Genomic DNA, 20987 nt, shown 5'->3' with positions numbered 1-20987 from the left:
AACATTTCCCATCAGAGTGGCACATTTTTCTGATGAGCCTACACTGACCTGTCGCTATCGCCTGAAGTCCATCATTTACATTAGGGTTCACTCCTGGTGTTGTACATTCTATGGGTTTGGAAAAATATATAATGACATGTATCCACCATTCAGTATCACACAGCATAGTTTCACTGCCCTAAGTATCTCTGTGCTCTGTCTGTCTATTCATCCCTCTCATCCCACTAAACCCTTGGTAACCAGTGATTTTTTTACTCTCTCCATAGTTTTGTCTTTTCCAGAATGTCACATAGTTGGAATCATACACTACGTAGCCTTTTCAGATTGGCTTCTTTCACTTAGGAATATGCATTTAAGGTAACTCCATATCTCTTCATGACTTGAGAGCTCACTTCTTTTCAGTTCTGAATATTGTTCCAGTGTCTGGATGGACCACAGTTTATTTATGCATTCACCTAGGAAGGACATCTTGGTTGCTTCCAAGAGTTGGCGATTATGGATAAAGCTGCTGTAAACATCTGCGTGCAGGTTTTCACGTGGATGTAAGTTTCCAGTTCCATTCTTCTACTCCTATTTTAGAGATGAGGAAACTAAGGCTTGGAAAGGTTAAGAGACTTGTTGAGAGCCACACGGCGGGTGAGTGGCAGAATTGCAAAGGGAAATCCATCACACCTGGCTGCTTCTCAATAGCCCTGTTTTCTGGGAAACCATCCCCTCCGTTTGGTCCTGGTCCTCCCTACCATGCACTATTTGAGGCCAGGGATGGGCTTTATTAGGGATGGGGGTTAGGGGGCCCCAAGGCCAGAAGAGAGCATGGGTCAGAGGGATTTGGGCAAGGAGTGCTTTCTCCTCTGCCCTAGCAGGTAACAGCAAGAACGTCCCTCCCCAAGGCCTCTGCCTCATTCTGAGAAGTGCCAGTTCACAGCTTGAGTCCCAGCTCGGCCAAGCCACTCAGCCTGGGAGAACCCACCCGGACTGTCTGCCTGCTCTGGACTGGTCCTCCATCCACGGCCCCTTCGTCTCTGGGAGACTATGAACTACTCGGGCAGCAGTCGGAGGTTCTGGCGCTGAGCTCCTCAGAGCACCAGAAAGGCCAGCTCTTCAGTCAAGGTCAAGCGCCACAAGTAGTGGGCTCTCGGCCTTCCCCACGCAGAGGCCCAGCCTCTGCGACTCTGCACCCCGTGACACCCAAACAGAGCCAACTGCCCCATCGCGTGGAGAGATGAGGATGGTGGGAGAGCTCCGAATGCACAGAGGCTCCGAGCACCAAAACGCACCCACTTGGCGTCTGTAAGTCAGGCATCCTCAGACAGGCCGTGCGGCCCCTGAAGCACACTGTTTAATGCGCATGATAGAGGTCTTTTAGAAAGGGTGCCAGTGGAAAACACTAAATCAGGAGCTTCGGAGTACACAGAATCTGGCCTCCAGAGCCACACAGATCAGGGTTTGAACGCAAGCCCTGTTTCTAATTGGGTATGAGATGCCTGGACAATTTACTTCACCTTAGTAAAATATGGAATCTATTTTCAGCCTCGATTTCCTCACCTGCAAAATGGAAGTAATGATATCTTCCTTGCCAGCAGATGCGTTGCCAAAACTAGAGAGCGTGTACGTGAAGCACCCAACAGTGCCTGCACAGAGTAGATGTTCACCAGATGGTAGCTGTCACTTTCAAGCCTGGGACTCCTGAGTCTGGGTAGCTGGATTCCTGTTGACTTAGCATGTGATGCTAGCCCTCAGATCTCTCAGTTTGGGGTCCTCTTCCAATGTATTAACTAAGAAGAATCATGAACTTTCTTGCTCACCTAAGTTCCTCCTACCTGCCCCTACCTGCCTCCAGCCCTGCCTTTGATGGCCCAGGGGAGTGAGGCAGAGACACAAGAGGATGAGTCATGCTGGAGAGAGGGAAGGTAGAGAGACGGATTTGTCAAGCTTGGAGGGCTGTGGCCATTGCCAAAATCAACACAATCTATACATTTTTCATACTCCTGGTTAAACGTCTAGTGAGGCAGCAAGAGAATGGAAACTCCCCACTCCTGGGGTCAGACATCCAGCTCAGGACATCTGCATCTTTATGTTTCCAGGAAGGAGCCTGAACCCCAGCTCTAGGGAGACCATATAATGTAGTTCATTGTTTCAGAGGACAGGCCAACCCTGAGGGTACCCAGCACCCCGAACCCCAGCCTGGAGGGCCTGGAGACACACAACTGCCCCTGCGCACACTTCACACACACACACATACACACACACCCTACAGACTGTGACAGAATGCAGGCCAGGAAGCCAACAGGAAGGGTCAATGTTATGGTAGAGGAGTGGCCTGGAAGCCAGGCCCATGTCCCGGGTCAGAGAAGCCAGCCTTCCTGTGGACGGCTGGACTCACCGGGGTGCCGTCTTTGTGCAAAGAGCCGCAAGGGAATGCTGCTGAACGCGCTCAAGTCACAAAATGAGGCACACGGGCTGGCCTGCAGAGGCACGATCCTGCCTCACGGGGGTGGGTGGGTGGGTGTGGGTGGGTGTGCCTCTCGGGCTGGCGGGCCCATTACTCATCTGTCTCCAACACAACCACACAACCCTAGGCTGAAAGCACCAACAAAGGGAAGCCACTGCGGTCAGGCCGGCCCAAGAGTATTGGGCGGGGGAGAAAATAGGGATAGGCGAGTCTGCAGGCCCTCAGTGCAAGGGGCCGGGGGAGGGAGGGAGGGCAGGACAGTTCCTGGCAAGTTCAGATGGATGATGCAGGGAGCAAAGGAAGTGTCAGGCGTGCCCGCCTTGTGACCAGCGAGGCAGGGGACAGGGCCTGACCCCAGGGCACCTTCCCATGTGGTCTGTTTCATGCCACTTCACTCTTTGGGGGCGCTACACCCTGAACCATGCCCCCCACCCTGCCTTGTGTGGATGTGTATATATGTTTAAAACTATAAACAAAATTAATAGGGTTGGGCTTCCCTGGTGGCGCAGTGGTTGAGAGTCCGCCTGCCGATGCAGGGGACACAGGTTCGTGCCGCGGTCCGGGAAGATCCCACATGCCGCGGAGCGGCTGGGCCCGTGAGCCATGGCCGCTGAGCCTGCGCATACGGAGCCTGTGCTCCGCAACAGGAGAAGACACAACAGTGAGAGGCCCGCGTGCCGCAAAAAAAAAAAAAAAATTAATAGGGTTGAATCTACTTTTAACAATTCATGCTTCCACTTTAGATAGTATTAACTAACTCCCTGCCAGGACTATGCTAGAACTCTCCCTCCTGTCAACGCTGCCCACACGCCGATTTTCACTCTATTATATTATTTACATTTCCAATGTTTATGATATTTACATTCTGTTGTAACTATAAATTGCATGGTTGTCTAAAATTAACTCTACTTTTAAATTAATTCCATTTTTTTACAACAGCAAACCTATTTTTAATTTTAATTATTCTTTTAGTTGACTGAAATTTTTGGGATTATATTTTATATGCCTTATGTCTGCCAATGATGCTTCAAGCACCTTAAAGAGACGTGCCCCATTTTATTGTCATTTTAATACTGTGGTGCTGGGGCCTTATGCATGAAAATGATCAGGAGATGTGGATGGAGAAAATAGAGATACGCGAGTCTGCAGGCCCTCAGTGCAATATTACAGAGCATCTCTGAAAAGCTCCCCTTGGCCGATAGTGGTAGCAGGCAACAGATTTTGGAAAAATGTACAAGTAAATGACATGAGGTGGGGCCCAGGGTGGGAAAGCCCAATGAACCTCATTCCTCACATGCAAGTGTCTGTAGGAGACCTGTCATCTGGACCCTCTGACACCACATCCAAAAAGGTCCAAGTTGTATTTAGGGTGTGGCCATGAAGATAGAAGTGCAAAGACATGGCACAATATTTGAACAGGGACAATTAAAGTATGTGCACCCACCAGGACACACATACTCAGAGACAGAGAGTTAAACCTTTTTATGCCAATTATGTCTCCTATCTTTCCACATCTGCCTAATTACTAGTCAGTTTTTCATGTGTGCAAGCATGCATCCACTCAACATGTATTTATTGGGGGCCTACCAGAGGTCAAGTACTGTTCCAAAGGACAGCCAGTTATATCCAAAGACTTGTGTAAATGGAACAAGTGGATGAAAGGAATATATATATATATATATACACACACACACACACACACACATACATATATGTATATATATATTCAAAGTTATATATTTTAATACAGATATTAAAATCCTGTTTTGATTGTCACCACAGGAAAAGATAAATCCTATTGCCAGAGTACCTTAAGAAAAAATATTTTAAAACACTGTAGACAGCCATAAAAATGAACGAAATAATGTCATTTACAGCAACATGGATGGACCTAGAGATTGTCATACTGAGTGAAGTTAGTCAGACAGAGAAAGACAGATATCATATGATATCGCTTATAGGTGAAATCTAAAAAATATCATACAAATGAACTTATTTACAAAACAGAAATAGAGTCACAGATGCAGAAAACAAACTTATGGTTACCAGGGGGGAAAGCGGAGAGGGGGGGTGGCAGGGAAGAGGGATAAATTGGGAGAGTGGGACTGACATATACACACTACTATATATAAAATAGATAACTAATAAGGACCTACTGTATAGCACAGGGAACTCTTCTCAATACTCTGTAATGACCTATATGGGAAAAGAATCTAAAAAAGAGTGGATGTATGTATATCTATAACTGATTCACTTTACTGTACAGCGGAAACTAACACAACATTGTAAATCAACTATACTCCAATTAAAAATTAAAAAAATAAAATAAAACACTGTAGACAGTTGGGTTTAAGGGAATTTTACAAACAGCAACAAGCCCATGAAAACTAAGGCCAGTGCGGAGCTGCCAGATGCCCTCTTGGCTCAGGTCACCTCAGAAGGGGCATCCGCTTCCTCTAAGCATGTGTCACTCCGCTCTGGGTGTAGGAGAGACAAAGCAGGTGGGGTCCCCCTCTCCAGGGCTCAGAGCCCCCTGCACCCATCCCTGGGGCCCCTGAGGAGACACACGGAGGAATCTGGGCAGCTGGCAGAGAAAGGACGTGGGCCTAGTAGTGAGGGGCAGAGGTGGAATGAGGAACGTGAAGGCTTTTTTTGGTTTTTAGCTTTTGTTTTTAAAGCAAACACCATCTTAGAGAGGGGGCAAAGGGTTGCCTAGCCTCTTGCTAAGCTTGAGTATATTTTTGGTAGTGTTCCACAGACCCCAAAGATAAGGACAGCCAAATAGTTTTGCAAGAAGTCCTGCCTAGGCATCTGCAGACCACAGGGCAGGAGATGAAGCTTCGACAGGTGTGCAGATGTGAATGCACACACAGGTGCGTGCGTGCAGGTACGCCCGATCCGAGTGCCAGGAGGTCACAAGAGGCCAGGAGCAGAGAGGTTCAGTCCTTTATGGGACAGCCAGGCTGCTGCATCCAACTGGTTTTTCCACACCTGCTCTGATGTCATTTGATTTCAGAGTGCCAATCATCAATTGACCATCAACCAACCGGGTGAAAGGAGACTTTTGCAGGAGGAGAAAAGTAAATAGATTACGTCTGAGGCCTTCCCTGCAGAAGACATACAAAGGCTTCTTTACAGCTGTATCCCTGTAGCCAGGACCACCAGAGACTTCTGGAGAGAGCCAGGCCTGTGTCCCAATGACCCCCGAGCAGCCTTTTAAAATGACATACGACTTGCTCCTTGGCAGCAGGCTCGCTTAGCTCCTAATGACGCCCGGTGGACTAATCCAACCCCTGCCTGTTAATTAAGTGACATAGTAAACTCAATGATAGGAATTTTTCCAGAGAATGTGTTTAAGAGTTTTGTGCTCCTTCTCTATTTCTGCCTGGGCAAACCTTCAAACCCTATCTCTTTCATTGAGACGTGGGAGGTCCACCTTGGCCCAGGTAAGATGGAAGAGCAGACAGCGTGCTGGGGGCTTACACGGATGACCCAGTTTGAGCCATCGTTAAAAGTCTTTCTGGGGGGCTTCCCTGGTGGCGCAGTGGTTGAGAGTCCGCCTGCCGATGCAGGGGACACGGGTTCGTGCCCCGGTCCGGGAAGGTCCCACATGCCGCGGAGCGGCTGGGCCCGTGAGCCATGGCCGCTGAGCCTGCGCGTCTGGAGCCTGTGCTCCGCAACGGGAGAGGCCACAACAGTGAAAGGCCCGTGTACCGCAAAAAAAAAAAAAAAAAAAAAAAAAAGTCTTTCTGGGAGCAGTTGCCGACGAGGGGCCTGCTCTGTGACCAGCATCATGTCGAATGGTTTCCGTCAATGTCACGTTCAACACACATGACACCTGCTTGGGAGGGGGATTCTTTGCTCCATTTTACAATGGGAAGAACTAAGGCTCAGAGAGGTTAATCTGTACAAGGAAGGCCCTACCACCTGGCATCCACAGTCCAGGCTCAAGTTGCTCTGGCTCATTTGCAGCAACATGGATGGGCCTAGAGATTACCATACTAAGTGAAGTAAGTCAGAAAGATAAATACCATATGATATCACTTATATGTGGAATCTAAAATACGACACAAATGAATATATCTATGAAACAAAAATAGACTCACAAATATAGAGAACAGACTTGTGGTTGCCAAGGGGGAGGGAAGGTGAGGGAGGGAAGGATTGGGGGTTTGGGGTTAGCAGATGCAAACTAGTACATATGGAATAGATAAACAACAAGGTCCTACTGTATAGCACAGGGAACTATATTCAATATCCTGTGATAAACCATAATGGAGAAGAATATGAAAAAGAATATATATAGATATATAGATATATATATATATACACACACATAACTGAGTCGCTTTGCTGTACAGCAGAAATTAAACACAACATTGTAAATCAACTATACTTCAATAAAATGTTTTAAAAAATTTGACCAGGCTCCAAGCCCATTCTCTTAAATGCTACATTACAGGTCACTCACAGAGCTCCTGCAGAGTCCACAGTCCACAGTCTACCACTCCCATCATCTTTGAGCATCCTGTCTCACCCCTCCTCTTCCAATCAGTTCAACCCAAATGCTAACACAAGTTAAACGAGCAGTGGCTGCAGTGCAGTATTTACCCAGACCTTAATGCTGCCACTCCAGGCCTGATTGATTTCATTAAATCTGTAACTCCTTGAGCTGAAGAGCAAAGGAGCAAGGAAATGCTCTGTTGAATAATTCTTAAGGAGGGAGGATGGACACGAAGACACGAGTGCACATTAAATCCAGGAACTCAGTCTCCAGCTGTCCTCTGCGTGAGGGTCACAGTATGTATCAGGCTATTGATGAGGATAAATTATTCAGGCTGGCTAAACAGTATTTGTCTCCAAATGGGGATTAGATCTAGTGGAAGTGAAATTCCCACCTTTCAAGACGTAAAACTGTAATCAAGAAAATGACATTTTCCACAGTTAAGATCACATTGCCTTTCAAATGCTGCTTTCACAAACTTAACCCAGAGATGACTTTTTAGTTTAGTTCCATACCTAAGACTCAGTGTTGGGACCCACCCAAATGCCCACCTGTCCCCGAATGTGTGTGAGAACAGCATGGAGACAAATGGGGCCAGGAACCCAAGGAAAGCTGATGTGCTCCAAAGATACAGCCATCAAAGAGAAGCAGCTAGAGGCCAGTAAGATGAGTAGAACCCGGCAGTGAGGGGTTCCAGTTCTGACTGTGCAGCTCTAAGCCTTAGCCAGGGGCCTGACTTCTTTGGGCCGCCATCTCGTTTGTGAAACAGAATCACCCCTTTCCCACCCCTAACATACAGAGATCTGGAGGGAATAAATAGTATTTAAAACAAATAAAAAACCCAAACAAACACAAATCCCTTGTATTTTTAGCAGAAGAGCACTGCAGAAATATAAGATGCTGTAGCTAGTCTGATCCATCAGAAAGAATGCTAGGCTGGAAGGCAGGTGCCCGAGACCCTGGTCCCATAGCTGCCACCCACTTTTGTTGGCCTCAGCCTCCTTCGTTTGAAAAAAGGAGTAAGTGACCTCAGATTCTATGAAAATTGAATTGCTACAGTCTCTCCTCCCCATCTTTCACTCAGCCCACACTGTCCCGTTATCCTTCCCCAGCAAGGGCTGTTCTCACCCTAATTAGTGCTCCGGGAAGGAAGCTGCAGCCCCGTCACTGCCTGAGGCTGGAGCTCCTGTCCAGCTGTGTTCCGCCTGCAGCCTCTGTAGCCCCTCACAGTCTGCTTGTGTGCCCCCCATAGGCACCTCCACTAACCGTGCAGGTGAGATGCCTTTGCCTAGGAAACGTCACTGCTCCGGGGTCCTCGGAAGGCTGGCTCAGCAGCTTCGCAAGGTGTGATGCCCCTGGGAGCTACAGGATGGGCAGAATGGAAAAGAGTGGCCCCCCAAGATGCCCATCTCTATTCTGCCTGCTCAGGGACCAGATTAGGAGGACTGATTGGCCCTAATTCTCAGTCAGGGAAAGGCTGTTAAAGCCCACGGCCAACACAGCTTCTGAAGTTCCACCTAAACCTGGCAGGGTGGCAGCACCTGAGCTTTGGGCCTGGGGAGTCAGGAGGGCCAAGGAGTGGTGCCGAGCTCAGCATTAAATACCAGGCTGCCAGGGGGCTCCCGCACTGCCTTGTCCATGGGAGAGGCCACTAGGTATCCAACCCCCCTCTGAGCACCCCCATCTGGAATGACTTAGACCTACCTCGAGGAAGCCGGGCCTTGGGGTGGAACCTCTGGAGGGCCTGGAGCTTTACGGATCCCAAATGACTCTTAGGGAGCCTGTGGAAGAGGCGCTGGAGCCGTGAGGTGACCGTTCCGAAGCAGGTGGAGACCGCCTCCTCAGCCCGGCCCTCAGTCATCCCGCTGGGCTACGGGATATCAATAGCTTCTCTCCAGGTCTGGCATCAGGGACAGAGTGACGAAGGGGGGAATCACCGGCCCCGGGAGGACTCCGGGCCTCGTGTGAGCCAGGCTTTGCTCAAATCAGCCCAGCCTCCCTGTTCCTCCGAAGTAAGTCACGGGCACTGGGGACCCCGGGCCGGCACCAGCCAGCCTGCCCGATGCCTTCTCTTCCCAGCTGAGGTCCTATCCCCTCCACCTCCCCCCAGCGGAAAACTTTCTATTCCTGGGGCTTTTAGCTTGATAAGATAAACATGCCCCCACCAAACAGGCTGCAGAAAGAGCCTGCCCTGGGCCTCACTTCTCAGGAGCGCCTGTGAGTCTGAAAATCAATGTCTCCAAAGTTTCAACAGACGACAGAAGTGATCCGTTACCTCACGCTGGTGCCTGGCCCAGGAACTCGTTAATGGATTTCTTTGGGGATGTCGGATTAATAACGCTTTACCAGCTGTACAGGCTCCCAAGGGACAAGCGCACTAATTCACATCCTCCTACGCTAAGCCCAGGACGGGGGAAGGGCTTTCAGCTGCCCAGGCCCATAGGAAGCGGTGCTGCCTTAAGAGGGTCAGACCACTTATCTGAGAGCAGATACCTGCGCAGAGAAGAGGCGACAGGAGTAGGAATAAGAAAGAGAAGAGAAGAAAAGAATAGAGTCTCTCATGAAGAGGGCAGAAAGGCTGTTCTCTTGCCCTAACATGGGGCTCACAGGGTGTCCCCTAAACAGTGACTCCCAGAAGCAACCAAGTCCTGGTGGGGAAGTTCCCAGAGGCCCTGTCACCCAGGCCAAGACGGGCGATTGGCACTGGACAGGCAGCAGAGCCTTCCAGGAAAACCGCTGAAGAGGGTAGCCTGCTCCCACGCTGCCCAGAGACTCCAAAAGTCACCCGCCAACCGCCAGCGGGGGCCAGCTTCAGATGAAGCAGGGGCGCCGTCCCTTAGAGGAAAGGCACCACAGAGGGCCCATGAAGCTGCACTTACACCTCTGGGGGCTGGTCACCTAGCGCTGGGGCCAGAAGGTGAACACTCATGAGTTCAGATGTGAGCCCTGTTGGCCCTCGTGCGGCTGCCAACCTGCTTCCACCATTTTGTGCTGTGGTTCTTCCCCAGGCCACAGAGAATGTTGAATGGCATCATATCCCAGAGGCCAGGCCCTCAGGCCACTGAGAGAAGAAAATGGTAGAACCAACCCAAGCTGCACCTGACCTTCCAAATAGGCTCCCCTATCACCTGCCGCCTCACAGGATCTCTGGCCAGGAGGCCCCAGCTAGATCACCCCTCCCTGCTGAGGCCCTCAGTCCCTGGTGCAGTACAATAGAGCACACTGTTTACAGGTCATCTATTTAATAGAGAGATGCCCCCAAAGGCCCCCTTCCTCGGGCTGGGACACTGGGTCTTTCTCCCTAATGCTTCCTTGGGGGGGACTGGGCTGCCAGTGGTCTGTTTTGTGATCGTCTAGCTTACCCAGGAGCTCTGCCTAGACAAGGCTCGTGAGTCCAGGTCCTGAGATGACACCGGGGCTGCCACGTGAAGCTGGGAGCCCAGATTCCTGGCCCCACTGGGACATGAGATCTTCACGAGGGCCCAGGTACTCCCACCTGCTTGAGCACAGGCAAGGGTGGCATTCCCACTCCCATGCTCAGAGAGGAGGACACGCACATGCTGGGAAACTTTAAATCATGAGTCATGTGTCATGGGGGAAAATCCCTTCTGAATGCCCCACTTGGGCTGGAGGATATACTGATCTCACTTCTCCTTTTCCTCATCACAGAGATGATTTTGTGGACAGGTTAAGCCATTGGGGAAGCCAGCAGGAAAGAACTGGCTGAGAATCCAGATGGGGCTTTGGGAGGTTCTAGAATCTTCACTCCTGACCTTTAGAAAACCTGGATAGATTTTCTGCTGTACGGATATTTCAGGAGGAACACAGTGACCTCCTGCTGCCCCAACATCTAAGCACTGACCCTCTGACCTCCAGCCAGGGCGAACCTAACTTGAAGAAACAGGCTTCACCATCTTAAGTGCTGGGGTTACAACATATTCTCACCTTGAAACCCTATTCATATAAAGGTCCTTCCAGATTGCTTTTTAAAACACTCATCACTAGAATAGACATTTACAGAGAGTACGCTCAACCCCTTTTTCTAAAAACTCTCAAGTTACAGCTGGACTCTTTTGTTCCATTTGAATAGTAAGGCATCTCTGAGGTTTATTTTTGGATTTTTAATACTTTCCTCGGTTGCAGAAAGGACATAATTGTTTCAACAGAAACCACAAAACCTTCAGCTTCTATTCAACTTGAATGGAAAAAACAGCTTCCTCCAAGTCAGCAAGAAAAGTAAGTGACGATACCCAAATGTGAGCCTGACCTGGAGGCACACAGAGTTGGGGTGGGAGTGGGGGGCTTTCCCCAGATTGGCTGCCCCTCGCTCAGCCACAACACTGCCTGGGACAGGGCGGAGGGCCATCATGCAAACCTCAGTTTATTTTCCAGGCCCGATCCAACTCTTCTGCCCCGTAGCTGTCCCCTTTGAGACACAACCTTATTTTTCTTTGGTTCATGGTTAGTCCTGTGTCATGAACCCTGGGTCCTGACAAGGAGGATCTTTTCAGTTCCAGGAAAAGGTCTTCAACCTGCATTTCCACGCCCCTACACACACCTAATACCAATGGGTGGGGTGGGGAGGGGACAGACACACTCGATTCTTTTATGATTTAAGAAAAACTTCACCTCTTGTTTCAAGACCTCATGATTTACACATGCTGAAAACCTATTTCAAAATCAAACATGGAAAACAGGCTGAAGTGCTGCCAGCTCTCAGTTGTCCAGGACCTGGCTGATCCTCTAGCTTGCACATGGCTTACCCGCCCCTTGGTTCACCCTCCTCTTTTTCTGTACCTCTTTTTATGGACATTTCAGCGTTCGTTGGCAGAAGGGAAGCAGATGAATGAGGAAGCTCCACTAACTTGCATATTCAATGACATTAGCTCATGGGCAAAATGCTATGTTGGGTTCTGGTGCTGATTTTGCTAATGATCCAGGTCATCGCAGAGAAGTCACCGACTCCCTGAATGCTAGGGAGTGACTTCTCCCCTCATTTGTGAGATGGCCATGATTCACCCAGCCCTGCCTGCCTCACAAGGGCACTGCCTCACAAGGGCACTCAGTAGAGCCAGTAGGCAAGAAAACACTTTAGATACAGCCAAGTCATCTCTGAGATAAAAGTAATCTCTGTTCCCACAACTTCTTGGCCATTCTCAGGATTTCTTGTTCCACATGAATATCTCCATCCTTGCAGGCTCACAGAACACCAATTTGTATCTTCAGCAAACACGACAATTCTTTCCCAGGTCCAGCATCCGGTAGAAACAAACCATAAAAGGATAAAAAACAAAATGGGCGAGGAACATCGCTCTTCTTTCAAGGCTGACTTTTGTGAACCTGTGGTCTGATTTAGGAAAGGTTCATGTAAGCCACATTTTCATGTTCTAGCAGCCCTAGCCAACAGCCACTGCAGACATCTGGGTGAGATCTGCTCTGCCCTGGAAATGTTTGTTCAAGAAACAGGGATGGGGCTTCCCTGGTGGCGCAGTGGTTGAGAGTCCACCTGCCGATGCAGGGGACATGGGTTCGTGCCCTGGTCCGGGAAGATCCCACATGCCGCGGAGCGGCTGGGCCCATGAGCCATGGCCGCTGGGCCTGCGCGTCGGGAGCCTGTGCTCCGCAACGGGAGAGGCCACAACAGTGATAGGCCCGCGTACCGCAAAAAAAAAAAAAAAAAAGAAACAGGGATGGGGAGCAGAAGGTGGCGTGCAGGCCCTCCACTGAAGGGTAAACATGAGCCAGTCTCACTGTGGTCACAGGTGAGGGACATACCAGTCACCTGCCTGCCCACCCAGTGACACACAGGAACTGACTGAACTTTCCAACACCACCCTTCTTCCCACCCCTCAGCACAATGTCCGCTCGTGCTTTCCCCCTGATGCCCTCAATGACGCTAGGGCAATAGGGGTGGGTAGGGATATCCTGCAGAAAATCTGGGATGCACTACAGCAACCAGGGGTCACAGACCCCTCAGCTAGCACAGAGTACTCTCCACCAGCAGGCTGGGCACAGGGCAACTGTGCCAGGACAGACCCCTGCTGCTTTTTCTCCTTCCTCTCCAAAAAGGCAAAAGAGAACCAAATGTCACAGCTTTTCTTATGGGTGCATCTCTCAAGAATGTTCTCCATGCCGGAACCACGGGCGGGCTAGAATAGGCCCTGCATGAACTTGTTGGCCACTTTGGCCAACACCACCATTACACCATGGAGAATTCTCGGGGTCCATCAGGCTCTGCTCATGTCTCCTCGGCATGGTGTTGGGGTGCCTCAAAGAACACCCAAATATCACCCCGCTAGGTCTGAGTCAAGACAGTCTGGACCTTGGAGTGGCGCTCCCCCTGACTGCTCCCTGGCACCGATCTTATTCCACTTCAACCCGGGAACCGAGCCTGCTGCCCTGCCTGACGCCATCACCTCGGCCTCCTTGCTCATTCCCCAAAGCCTAAAAGCTGGCTCTGCTCTCCTCCTAGCCCCGAGATCCAGCCCTGAAGATGTAGAGAAACTTGCCAAGACTCTTGGAAAAAAACCTAAAGTGACTAAATGCAGAGCTATCTCCCCTGTCAGGGCTGGCCTTCCCAGGGTCAGCGGCCTCCACCACTTCCCGACCCAGCCAGGGGAGAGCCGAACAGAGCCTGCGGGAGGAGTGGGTGGCAGGGTGGGACGAGGCCCTCTGGAGGGTCAGAAAGCATCCTGCCACGGGCACTGGCAGATCTGCAAGCCCATGGTGGGTGAGAGGACTACATGAGCTGGTGCTGCTGGAAGCCAGGATGGGGGGAGGGGGAACGTCCTGTCTGCGTGCTTTGCACGCCCACAAATACTCACCTGCCAAAGAATTCTCACCTTGTCATCAGAGGAATGCGAACAGGAAGGGCCTCTGGTCAGGCCAGAGATGTGCTTCCAGCTTCCTCATCAGCCTTAATAGCACCCCAGCAGGCAGGGCAAAAGCGGCACGCAGCTCCTTCCACGGGGAGACTGAGGGGTGAGGGGTGGGTGTCGGGAGCCAGCGAGGGCCCCGTGGGAGAGCACCTGGGAAGCAAGACCCAGGACGCTCCCATGGCCGGCCCAGCGGGGGGCTGCCCCTGTCCCAGAGATGCTGGGCACGGACCAAAGGAGGGAAATGGCTTGACAGCCCGAGATAGTCAGAGGCCATCTTCAAGGCCAGTCGGGTTTGCCCAACATGAGGGTCTAACCTTCCCCTGCCCCTGGCCAGATGGACGGGCGACTCCTTCTCTCCACATGAGACCTCGGCAGAAGCCTCCCTGCATTCTGACCTCATGAATCTGTTCTGAGGACGAGCGTGGCAGCCGTATGCAAACCCTTTGTGCTCCTCAGAGAAAAGGCACCGTGGACCTGTGACGAATTCTTGCCGTGCTCATTCTCTAGGCTGGGTTTGCCCTGAACCTCAGCCGCTCTCCTGAGCCTTTGGCCCCTGTCACCACGCAGAAGCCGGCTTCCTGAGGCAGGAGGGTCACCTCACCAGCTAGGAAGGGCTCTTCGGCTGGGCTGGGGGCTCTCTTTTCCCTGTCACTCAGGGCCTACCTGCCAGGCTTGGCACCGGCTGAATTCACTGGTAAACTTGGGGAAAAGAGAGAGGGTACCGGCTCAAACCCGCAGTGCTGAGGGGAGATGTCAATTTACTTCCACCTAATGACTCTGCAGGATCAGCAGGAGAACACACACGTTCATTACCAAGTCTAATTAGGCGGGCAGACAAGTGGCATTAATCATTTTTGACTGTACCTGGGATTCGAGCCCCTCTTACTCGAATAAGTAATTTTCTGAATAATCAGAAAATTTCATGCTCTGATGAATAGGGGGGAAAAAATTAAACCCACATTTAATCCTTTCACTTTCATCTTTTGAAAATACAGGAAGCAGGGAGGAGAGGAAACAATAACAGCTTGGGGAGCTCAAATGGCCTCGGCCAAAGCATTCCAGGTCCTTTCTCTGTCCTCCCTTGTCCCCCCGCAACCAATCCACTAGGACGTTCCCTAAGAAGAAAACCCCAATCAGAGCCAGGGGCAGGGGAGGGATTGGGGATTCCACTATCTCTAACAAGAAAACAACCATTTCAGGGCTTAATTTTCCTAACCTCCAAAGCCAAACATGGTCCTGAATTAATGAAAATACTTCAGGTCATATACTTCAGTGCTACCTAGCATCCTAGACGAATAAAACACTTTCCAAGTGCCCAAGGTTCCTGGGTCTGCTGCAGGGACACTCAATGTCCATGTCCCCATAACCTCTCCTACAAAGAACCCATGACAGGGGGTGGGTTTGTAGGAGCCTGTGGCTGTCACATGAGTGGGTCCAGTCTGTGCAGAGAGGTGGGTTGAGCTCAACCATTGATGCAGCGACGAGACAGAGCTAGAACGTCTGGACAAGGGGCTCTGTGAGATACCAGCCTCGCTCACCAAGGAGGCCCCTGTCCCCATCCCTGCAGGCTCCATGGCAAACACCTCATATTCACACCATAATTCAAGTCTATCACAGGAGGGGAAGGTCGGGATGATGAGCCCCAGGGTCCCCCTTCCACCCTATAATCCCAATCACGTAACACTTCACAGCTGTGAACGGCACCCTCTCGAAAGAGGACCGGCTCCACTGGCAACGTGCAAGGCATGTCTAAGCATCCCTCCCTGAATGTTGAGTTGGACTTAGCTTTCCCCATTTTCCAGAGCATTCCTTGATCCAGGATGGCTAACATACCCACCAAAATGTGATGAAAGGTAAAAGGTCAACTCCATGTGCCTTCTACAGAAGAAAGGGTCCACAACCTGTAAGGGACATTCCCTGAGAACAAAGCCATAGGGCGGCCTGTGAGAGTTTTAAGGGTTGTTTGCTATTGACCATCCCTCCTGGAAGGCTGGAAATGGGCTCTCACTGCTGCAACTGCCCCCACCCCAAGACACACACACACACCACACACACGAATTCATACAATCTACCTCTCTCTCCCCCTCCCAGTCCCCACTGGATTTCCTTCTCTATCTAACAAACATGACTTCTTTAATCCTGGAAATGAATATTAACTTTGAACTTTTCCTGTTGGCAAATCCAGCATTAACCAGAGCTCAGTTACAGACCTTGAAGTAGGGGTAAGCTTAAGTTAGAGGGATTTTCACTAAAAAGGCAGGCAGACAGTGGGAAGACAGTTTTCGAAAAGCTTCCCTTATTAAAAGCCCATTTTGCCAACACGGCTCCCACCCAGTGTCAGCCTCCTGCTCAGACAGATGTCACGTATATACCCACGGCTCTTCTGCTTGTTTCCAAGAGCAGGGAGATTTAATGGTAACAACAGGCAACCACCCTCACCAACCGCTACTTACTGAGACTGCGCTGTGCTGGGGGCAAGTGGTACAAGGACAAGGGGCCTGGGTCTTCGTGACCTCTAAGCCATGGGCACCCCGTGAGGACGCTTGTCAGCCACAGCAGGCAGGAGTGGCATTGCTAGAGGACGATTAGCGTCCACACTGCCTGGGATGCTCAAGGCACCTTCTTTCCCACTCAGCTCAGCAACCACGTAGCGGTGGAAAACTGTACTCACTGCGTGGAAAGGTGAACCTCAGAAGTGTCAGGAGCCCAAACTGTTACAGCTGCTTGATGAGAGGGGATACTAACACTCATATTGCATTAAACATTTATATTGCCTTCTGCCAGGCACTGTTCTAAGACCTTTCCATACATTAATTCATTTATTTCTCACATGAACACGATCGTGAAGGTAATGTTATCATCCCCATTATTATTTTTTTGTGTGGGGGGGGAGCGAGGCTAGGCTTGTGGGATCTTAGTTCCCCAAACAGGGATCGAACCCGTTTCCCCTGCAGTGGAAGCACAGAGTCCTAATCACTGGCCCGCCAGGGAATTCCCAATCATCCCCATTTTTTAAAACAAGGAAGCAGAACACAGAGGTGCCCAGGATCACACAGAGACCAAGAGGCAGAGTCAGGATTCAAACCTAGGTCTCTGGTTCCAGGCCGTTTGCTTAGGCACTGCAGAGTATTGCCTTTCAAAAGTCATGGTTTTGACCCTTGCTTTTTGAAACAAAGATGAAACAAACCAACCCCACCATGGAATTAGAACTTCAACTGAAAGAAAGATGATTGGTGAGCTTGGCAGGCTGTGTCTCTACCTGCCAGCCATCAGAACATTTCTCAACTGTTCCCATCCAGCCACAGGTCCACAGTTAAATATTAATAACAACAAACAGAGGCTCCTCTCTATAGCCCCTTGATTCCAACCCTGCTCCCTCTCTGGTGTTCAGACATCCCTGGTTGGTATTAACCCACCTGGCCGGGGACCACCAAGTCACACACAAAGTCAGAGGACATGCCCGTGCACCTGGTCCTTCCGGCCCCCAGAAACTATCTAATGTGAAGTGGGCATAAATTCATTTAATTACGGAGAATCAGGCATATTCACATACAAACACACACATGGACACCATTATCAACAACACCCCCCAAATCATAAAACTACAGGCCAAATAGTCCCCCAATATTTTTTTCGCTCTTGCTTGTAAAGTTTTTTTTTTTTTTTCCCTCGTGGCCCGTCATGCGGGATCTTAGTTCCCCAACCAGGAATCAAACCCGTTCCCCCTGCAGTGGAAGCTCGGAGTCCTGACCACTGGACGGCCAGGGAATTCCCCCAATGTCTTCACACAAACTAGAATTCCAATGAAGCGGCTCTCCCAGGATTCTGGCACATTAAAACCCATTACAACGAGGATACTGCCCCTCCCTGTGTGGACAGGGTTGGTGGATGCAGTAAAGCACCCCAGGACCCTTGAGAGGGCAAAAGCTGCCGACACATCTGTGGGAAAGTTGCATTTGATTCTCCTGAAGGTCAGGGACATTTGCCAAGTGACAGCAGCCCTTCCACCCGCGTCACACACCTCTATATCTTTTGCCCTTTGCTTTTTAATTAGCACCTGAACTGAGTTCTGGTGGTGGAGGGAGCAGTAACCACTTTCCCCTCCCATCGTCCTCTTCCACTCGACCCTGGCTTAGAGTCTGAGCTCTCCTTCCCTGAAGCCAGCTGCGGTGGGAGGCACACCGCACAGCCTTGGCCACAGAGAGAGGCAAGGTCGGGTTTTCCTGATGCGGATGTAGTTGCTGCTGTACAATGCTGGAGCTGGGTGGAAGCTGTGGGGCTGCTGTCATGCGGGAAGAGGCTTTGCTGAAAGATGCAAGCCACAAGCCATTTCCAGGGATGCTTTCTACAGGTTGTACCATTGTCTGTGCTTTGTGCTTCAGATATTTAAACTATCTGTATAAACACATGGGTATGGATATCCTCTGCCAAACATGGTAACAGCAAATGTGAGGTGGGGTGGGGTGGGGGGGTAGGAAGAGGACATCTCTTAAAGAAATACACACACCTAACTGTCGGAAGAGAAAAATAATAAACCCTCAAGAATACTGCAAATTTGCTCAGAAAATCTATACACTGGATGCCCAGTGTTTTAGTCAGGCTTTGAGAAGAGTACGGCTCAGGAGGAGGCTGGAGGGGCCTGAGAACTCTGGGGAAGAAGGGACAGGGCAGGTAGTTGGGTCATTTTCCAGCAGTGACCTAGGAGGAGGAGGCAGGGCACAGCCAAACATCAGAGCAGAGTCCAAAGGTCTGAGGGGCCAGAGGTGGAAGGCAGGAGAGGGCACAGATCCAGGGTCACCTCAGGCTCTTTCAACCTCATAGCCTGTTTCCATCCATAGCCTAACCAGATCTCCTCCCTAACCCAACAGGTCGCTCTGGAGGAAGGGTGTACCACAGGCAGGCGTGTACCATGGGCCTGTACCATAGGCAGACACACAAGTCATTCTGCCATTACCCTAATAAGCACGGGGCAAATGGTCATCTCAATACCAGCCTTACAACCCACTCACAAGAACTTACAACAAAAGCAAGAAGGTGCACGGGAGACTAGGCAATGACCTTGTAGCTTCAGGTATCGACCCCAACCTACGTGTGTGTGTGTGTGTGTGTGTGTGTGTGTGTGTGTGTACATATGTGTCTGGGGAGGAGCGAGGCGTGCACCTGTCTGGGGAAGAGGTATTTGTTAAAGACCTCATAAGCATACCTGCGCAGTAGGCAGTCACTAGAGGATACCGGGCAGGGGACTAAGGCGCAGAGCGTCTCCAAGACTTACCTACCTCAGTTAAAGTCGAGGTCTCCCCTGGAGCCAGACAGGGCAGTGCCCCCTCTCTGCCTGCCTCAGCCCCCTCGCAGTTGCTCGCCCATGGACTGCGGTCTTCCCCTGCGCCCCTCCCTACCCTGCCCTCACACTCACTAGCGCAGCGCAGCGCCTGACGCAGCACCTCTCGTCCGCACAGGTCACACCAGCCCCAGCCACTCCGCAGCTCCAGTTCGGCGAAGCAGTGCCCCTCGCCTCGCTCCGCCGGGACGCGGGGATCCTGCGGCTGCTCGAAGATGCTCCGCACGTCTCGGGGCCGGGGCGCTCCAGGCCGCCGCCGCAGTCTCTGCTGCAGACCAGGCCGGAGCGGGCGAGCGGGTCGGGAAGCCCGAGGCTGTGGCTCCAAGTCCCCCCGGGCAGCCCTTCTGGCACCGCGTCTCTCGTGCGCCCCGGGCGCAGTGGAGAGGGGCGCCGGGGCGCCTCGGCGCGAGGACCGGCCCGGGGGCGGCGGCGGCGGCGGCGGCGGCGGCTTGGGGCCGCTCAGGCTCTGTAGATAGCGAGGCGGTTCTGGGTCCAAGAGTAGCCGGTACGGGCGCTGCCCGATGGCCGGGGACGCCATGGCCATGCCGGGCTAGCGGCGGCGGCGGCGCCGGCAGCTCTCGTCGTCGGCGCTGCTCCCGAGTCCGCCTCGAGAGAAGGGAGGCCCCAGACCAGCGCGCCTTTAAAGGGACCGCAGCCTGCAGGGCGGGGCGGGGGCGGGGAGACTTCGGAGAGGCAGGAAGGAAGACCCGAAGGAACCACCGACCCGACCAAGCGGCCGGGGTGGCGGCGGGGGGCGCCTGAGCGAGTGTGGATTTAGGGGCGTCTTCAGGAAGCTGGGGCAGCTGAAGGGTTGCGTATGGGAAAGGCTCTATACAGGACAACTCAGCAGAGGCATTCTGTTGGGGGTCGCCTGCCTTCAGCCCTGCCTCCTTCCCTCTCTCATCATTTCCCCCAACACCAGATCCCCCGCAACCCGCACCCCAACACGCCCAGGGGAGGGAGCGGGCCGAAGGGAAGGCTTTAGGAGCTAGCTAAGGATGGGGTCTAGAAAGATTTCCACCGGCTCAGTGTCCGCCCGCCACCCTCCCGGTTTTCACGCCGACCGGAGGGATTTGTTCCCCTGCTGTTCCCCTCTCCGCCGTTCACCGTCCCCTTGCGCGCAGAGCCAGGTGTGGGTAGGGGATGCCCGGCTCCGGCTCGCGGGCCCGCAGCTGCTCAGAGTCCCGTTGGCGCGGAGGGACGCGCGGCGGGGAACGCTTGCCACGCTGATGGCGAGAAGCCGCCTCCGCGACGCGCAAGGCTGTCCCCGCGCCACTTTCACTCTGGATTTCCCCTCTCTCAGCAGCCCTGTCGGGTAGGATAGTCCTTTCCCGGAAGACTGGAGTTATAGTGGTCCTGGGTCCTAGATTGTGAGAACGCTCCAGCGCGCCTGGGTTGGGAGAGCTTTTCTTCCTAAGTCAAACCCGCCTCTCCCCATAGCTGTTCTAGTCATTACTGTGGAAATACATCCACCATCACCACCCCCGACCGCAAAAGCCTTATTTTGTATCCGGTATGGACAGCTCACCTGTGGGGCCCAAAGAGCGATCCCCATCTATCAGTTCCAGATCCAGGGTAACCTGGATATGGAAGCTTCATAACCTCCCCACTCCTCTCGAGTTTAATGCTCTACTGTTACCGCCTTGAAAGCCTTAATAATTTTTGAACAAAAGGCCAGCATTTTCTTTTAGCACTGGGTCCCACGCATTGCGTAACCCGTCCTGACCGTCTCTCATAGATGGGGAAACGGGACTGCTGGATCTTTGAACCTGTGTGTCCCGTCAGACCCACTGTATGACCCTGGACCCGCTCTAG

The 20987-nt window shown here is 51.8% G+C and overlaps 1 protein-coding gene across 1 annotated transcript in view; it reads right to left on the bottom strand.

Moving 5' to 3' along the window:
* RASSF5 (Ras association domain family member 5) overlaps positions 1-19797 on the bottom strand; it is a 71382-nt gene extending 51585 nt beyond the window's left edge. Inside the window, exon 1 of the mRNA XM_004282427.4 lies at positions 19248-19797. Coding sequence (XP_004282475.1) covers positions 19248-19716 — 469 coding nt within the window. The 5' untranslated portion in view covers positions 19717-19797. The remainder of the gene's footprint in view (positions 1-19247) is intronic.
* Between the last annotated feature and the right edge of the window lie 1190 nt (positions 19798-20987).

Source organism: Orcinus orca, chromosome 1 (genome assembly GCF_937001465.1).
Source record: "Orcinus orca chromosome 1, mOrcOrc1.1, whole genome shotgun sequence".
NCBI lineage: Eukaryota > Metazoa > Chordata > Mammalia > Artiodactyla > Delphinidae > Orcinus > Orcinus orca.
The sequence above is the reverse complement of the archived record's forward strand: the minus strand, read 5'-3'. Positions and strand labels throughout refer to the sequence as shown.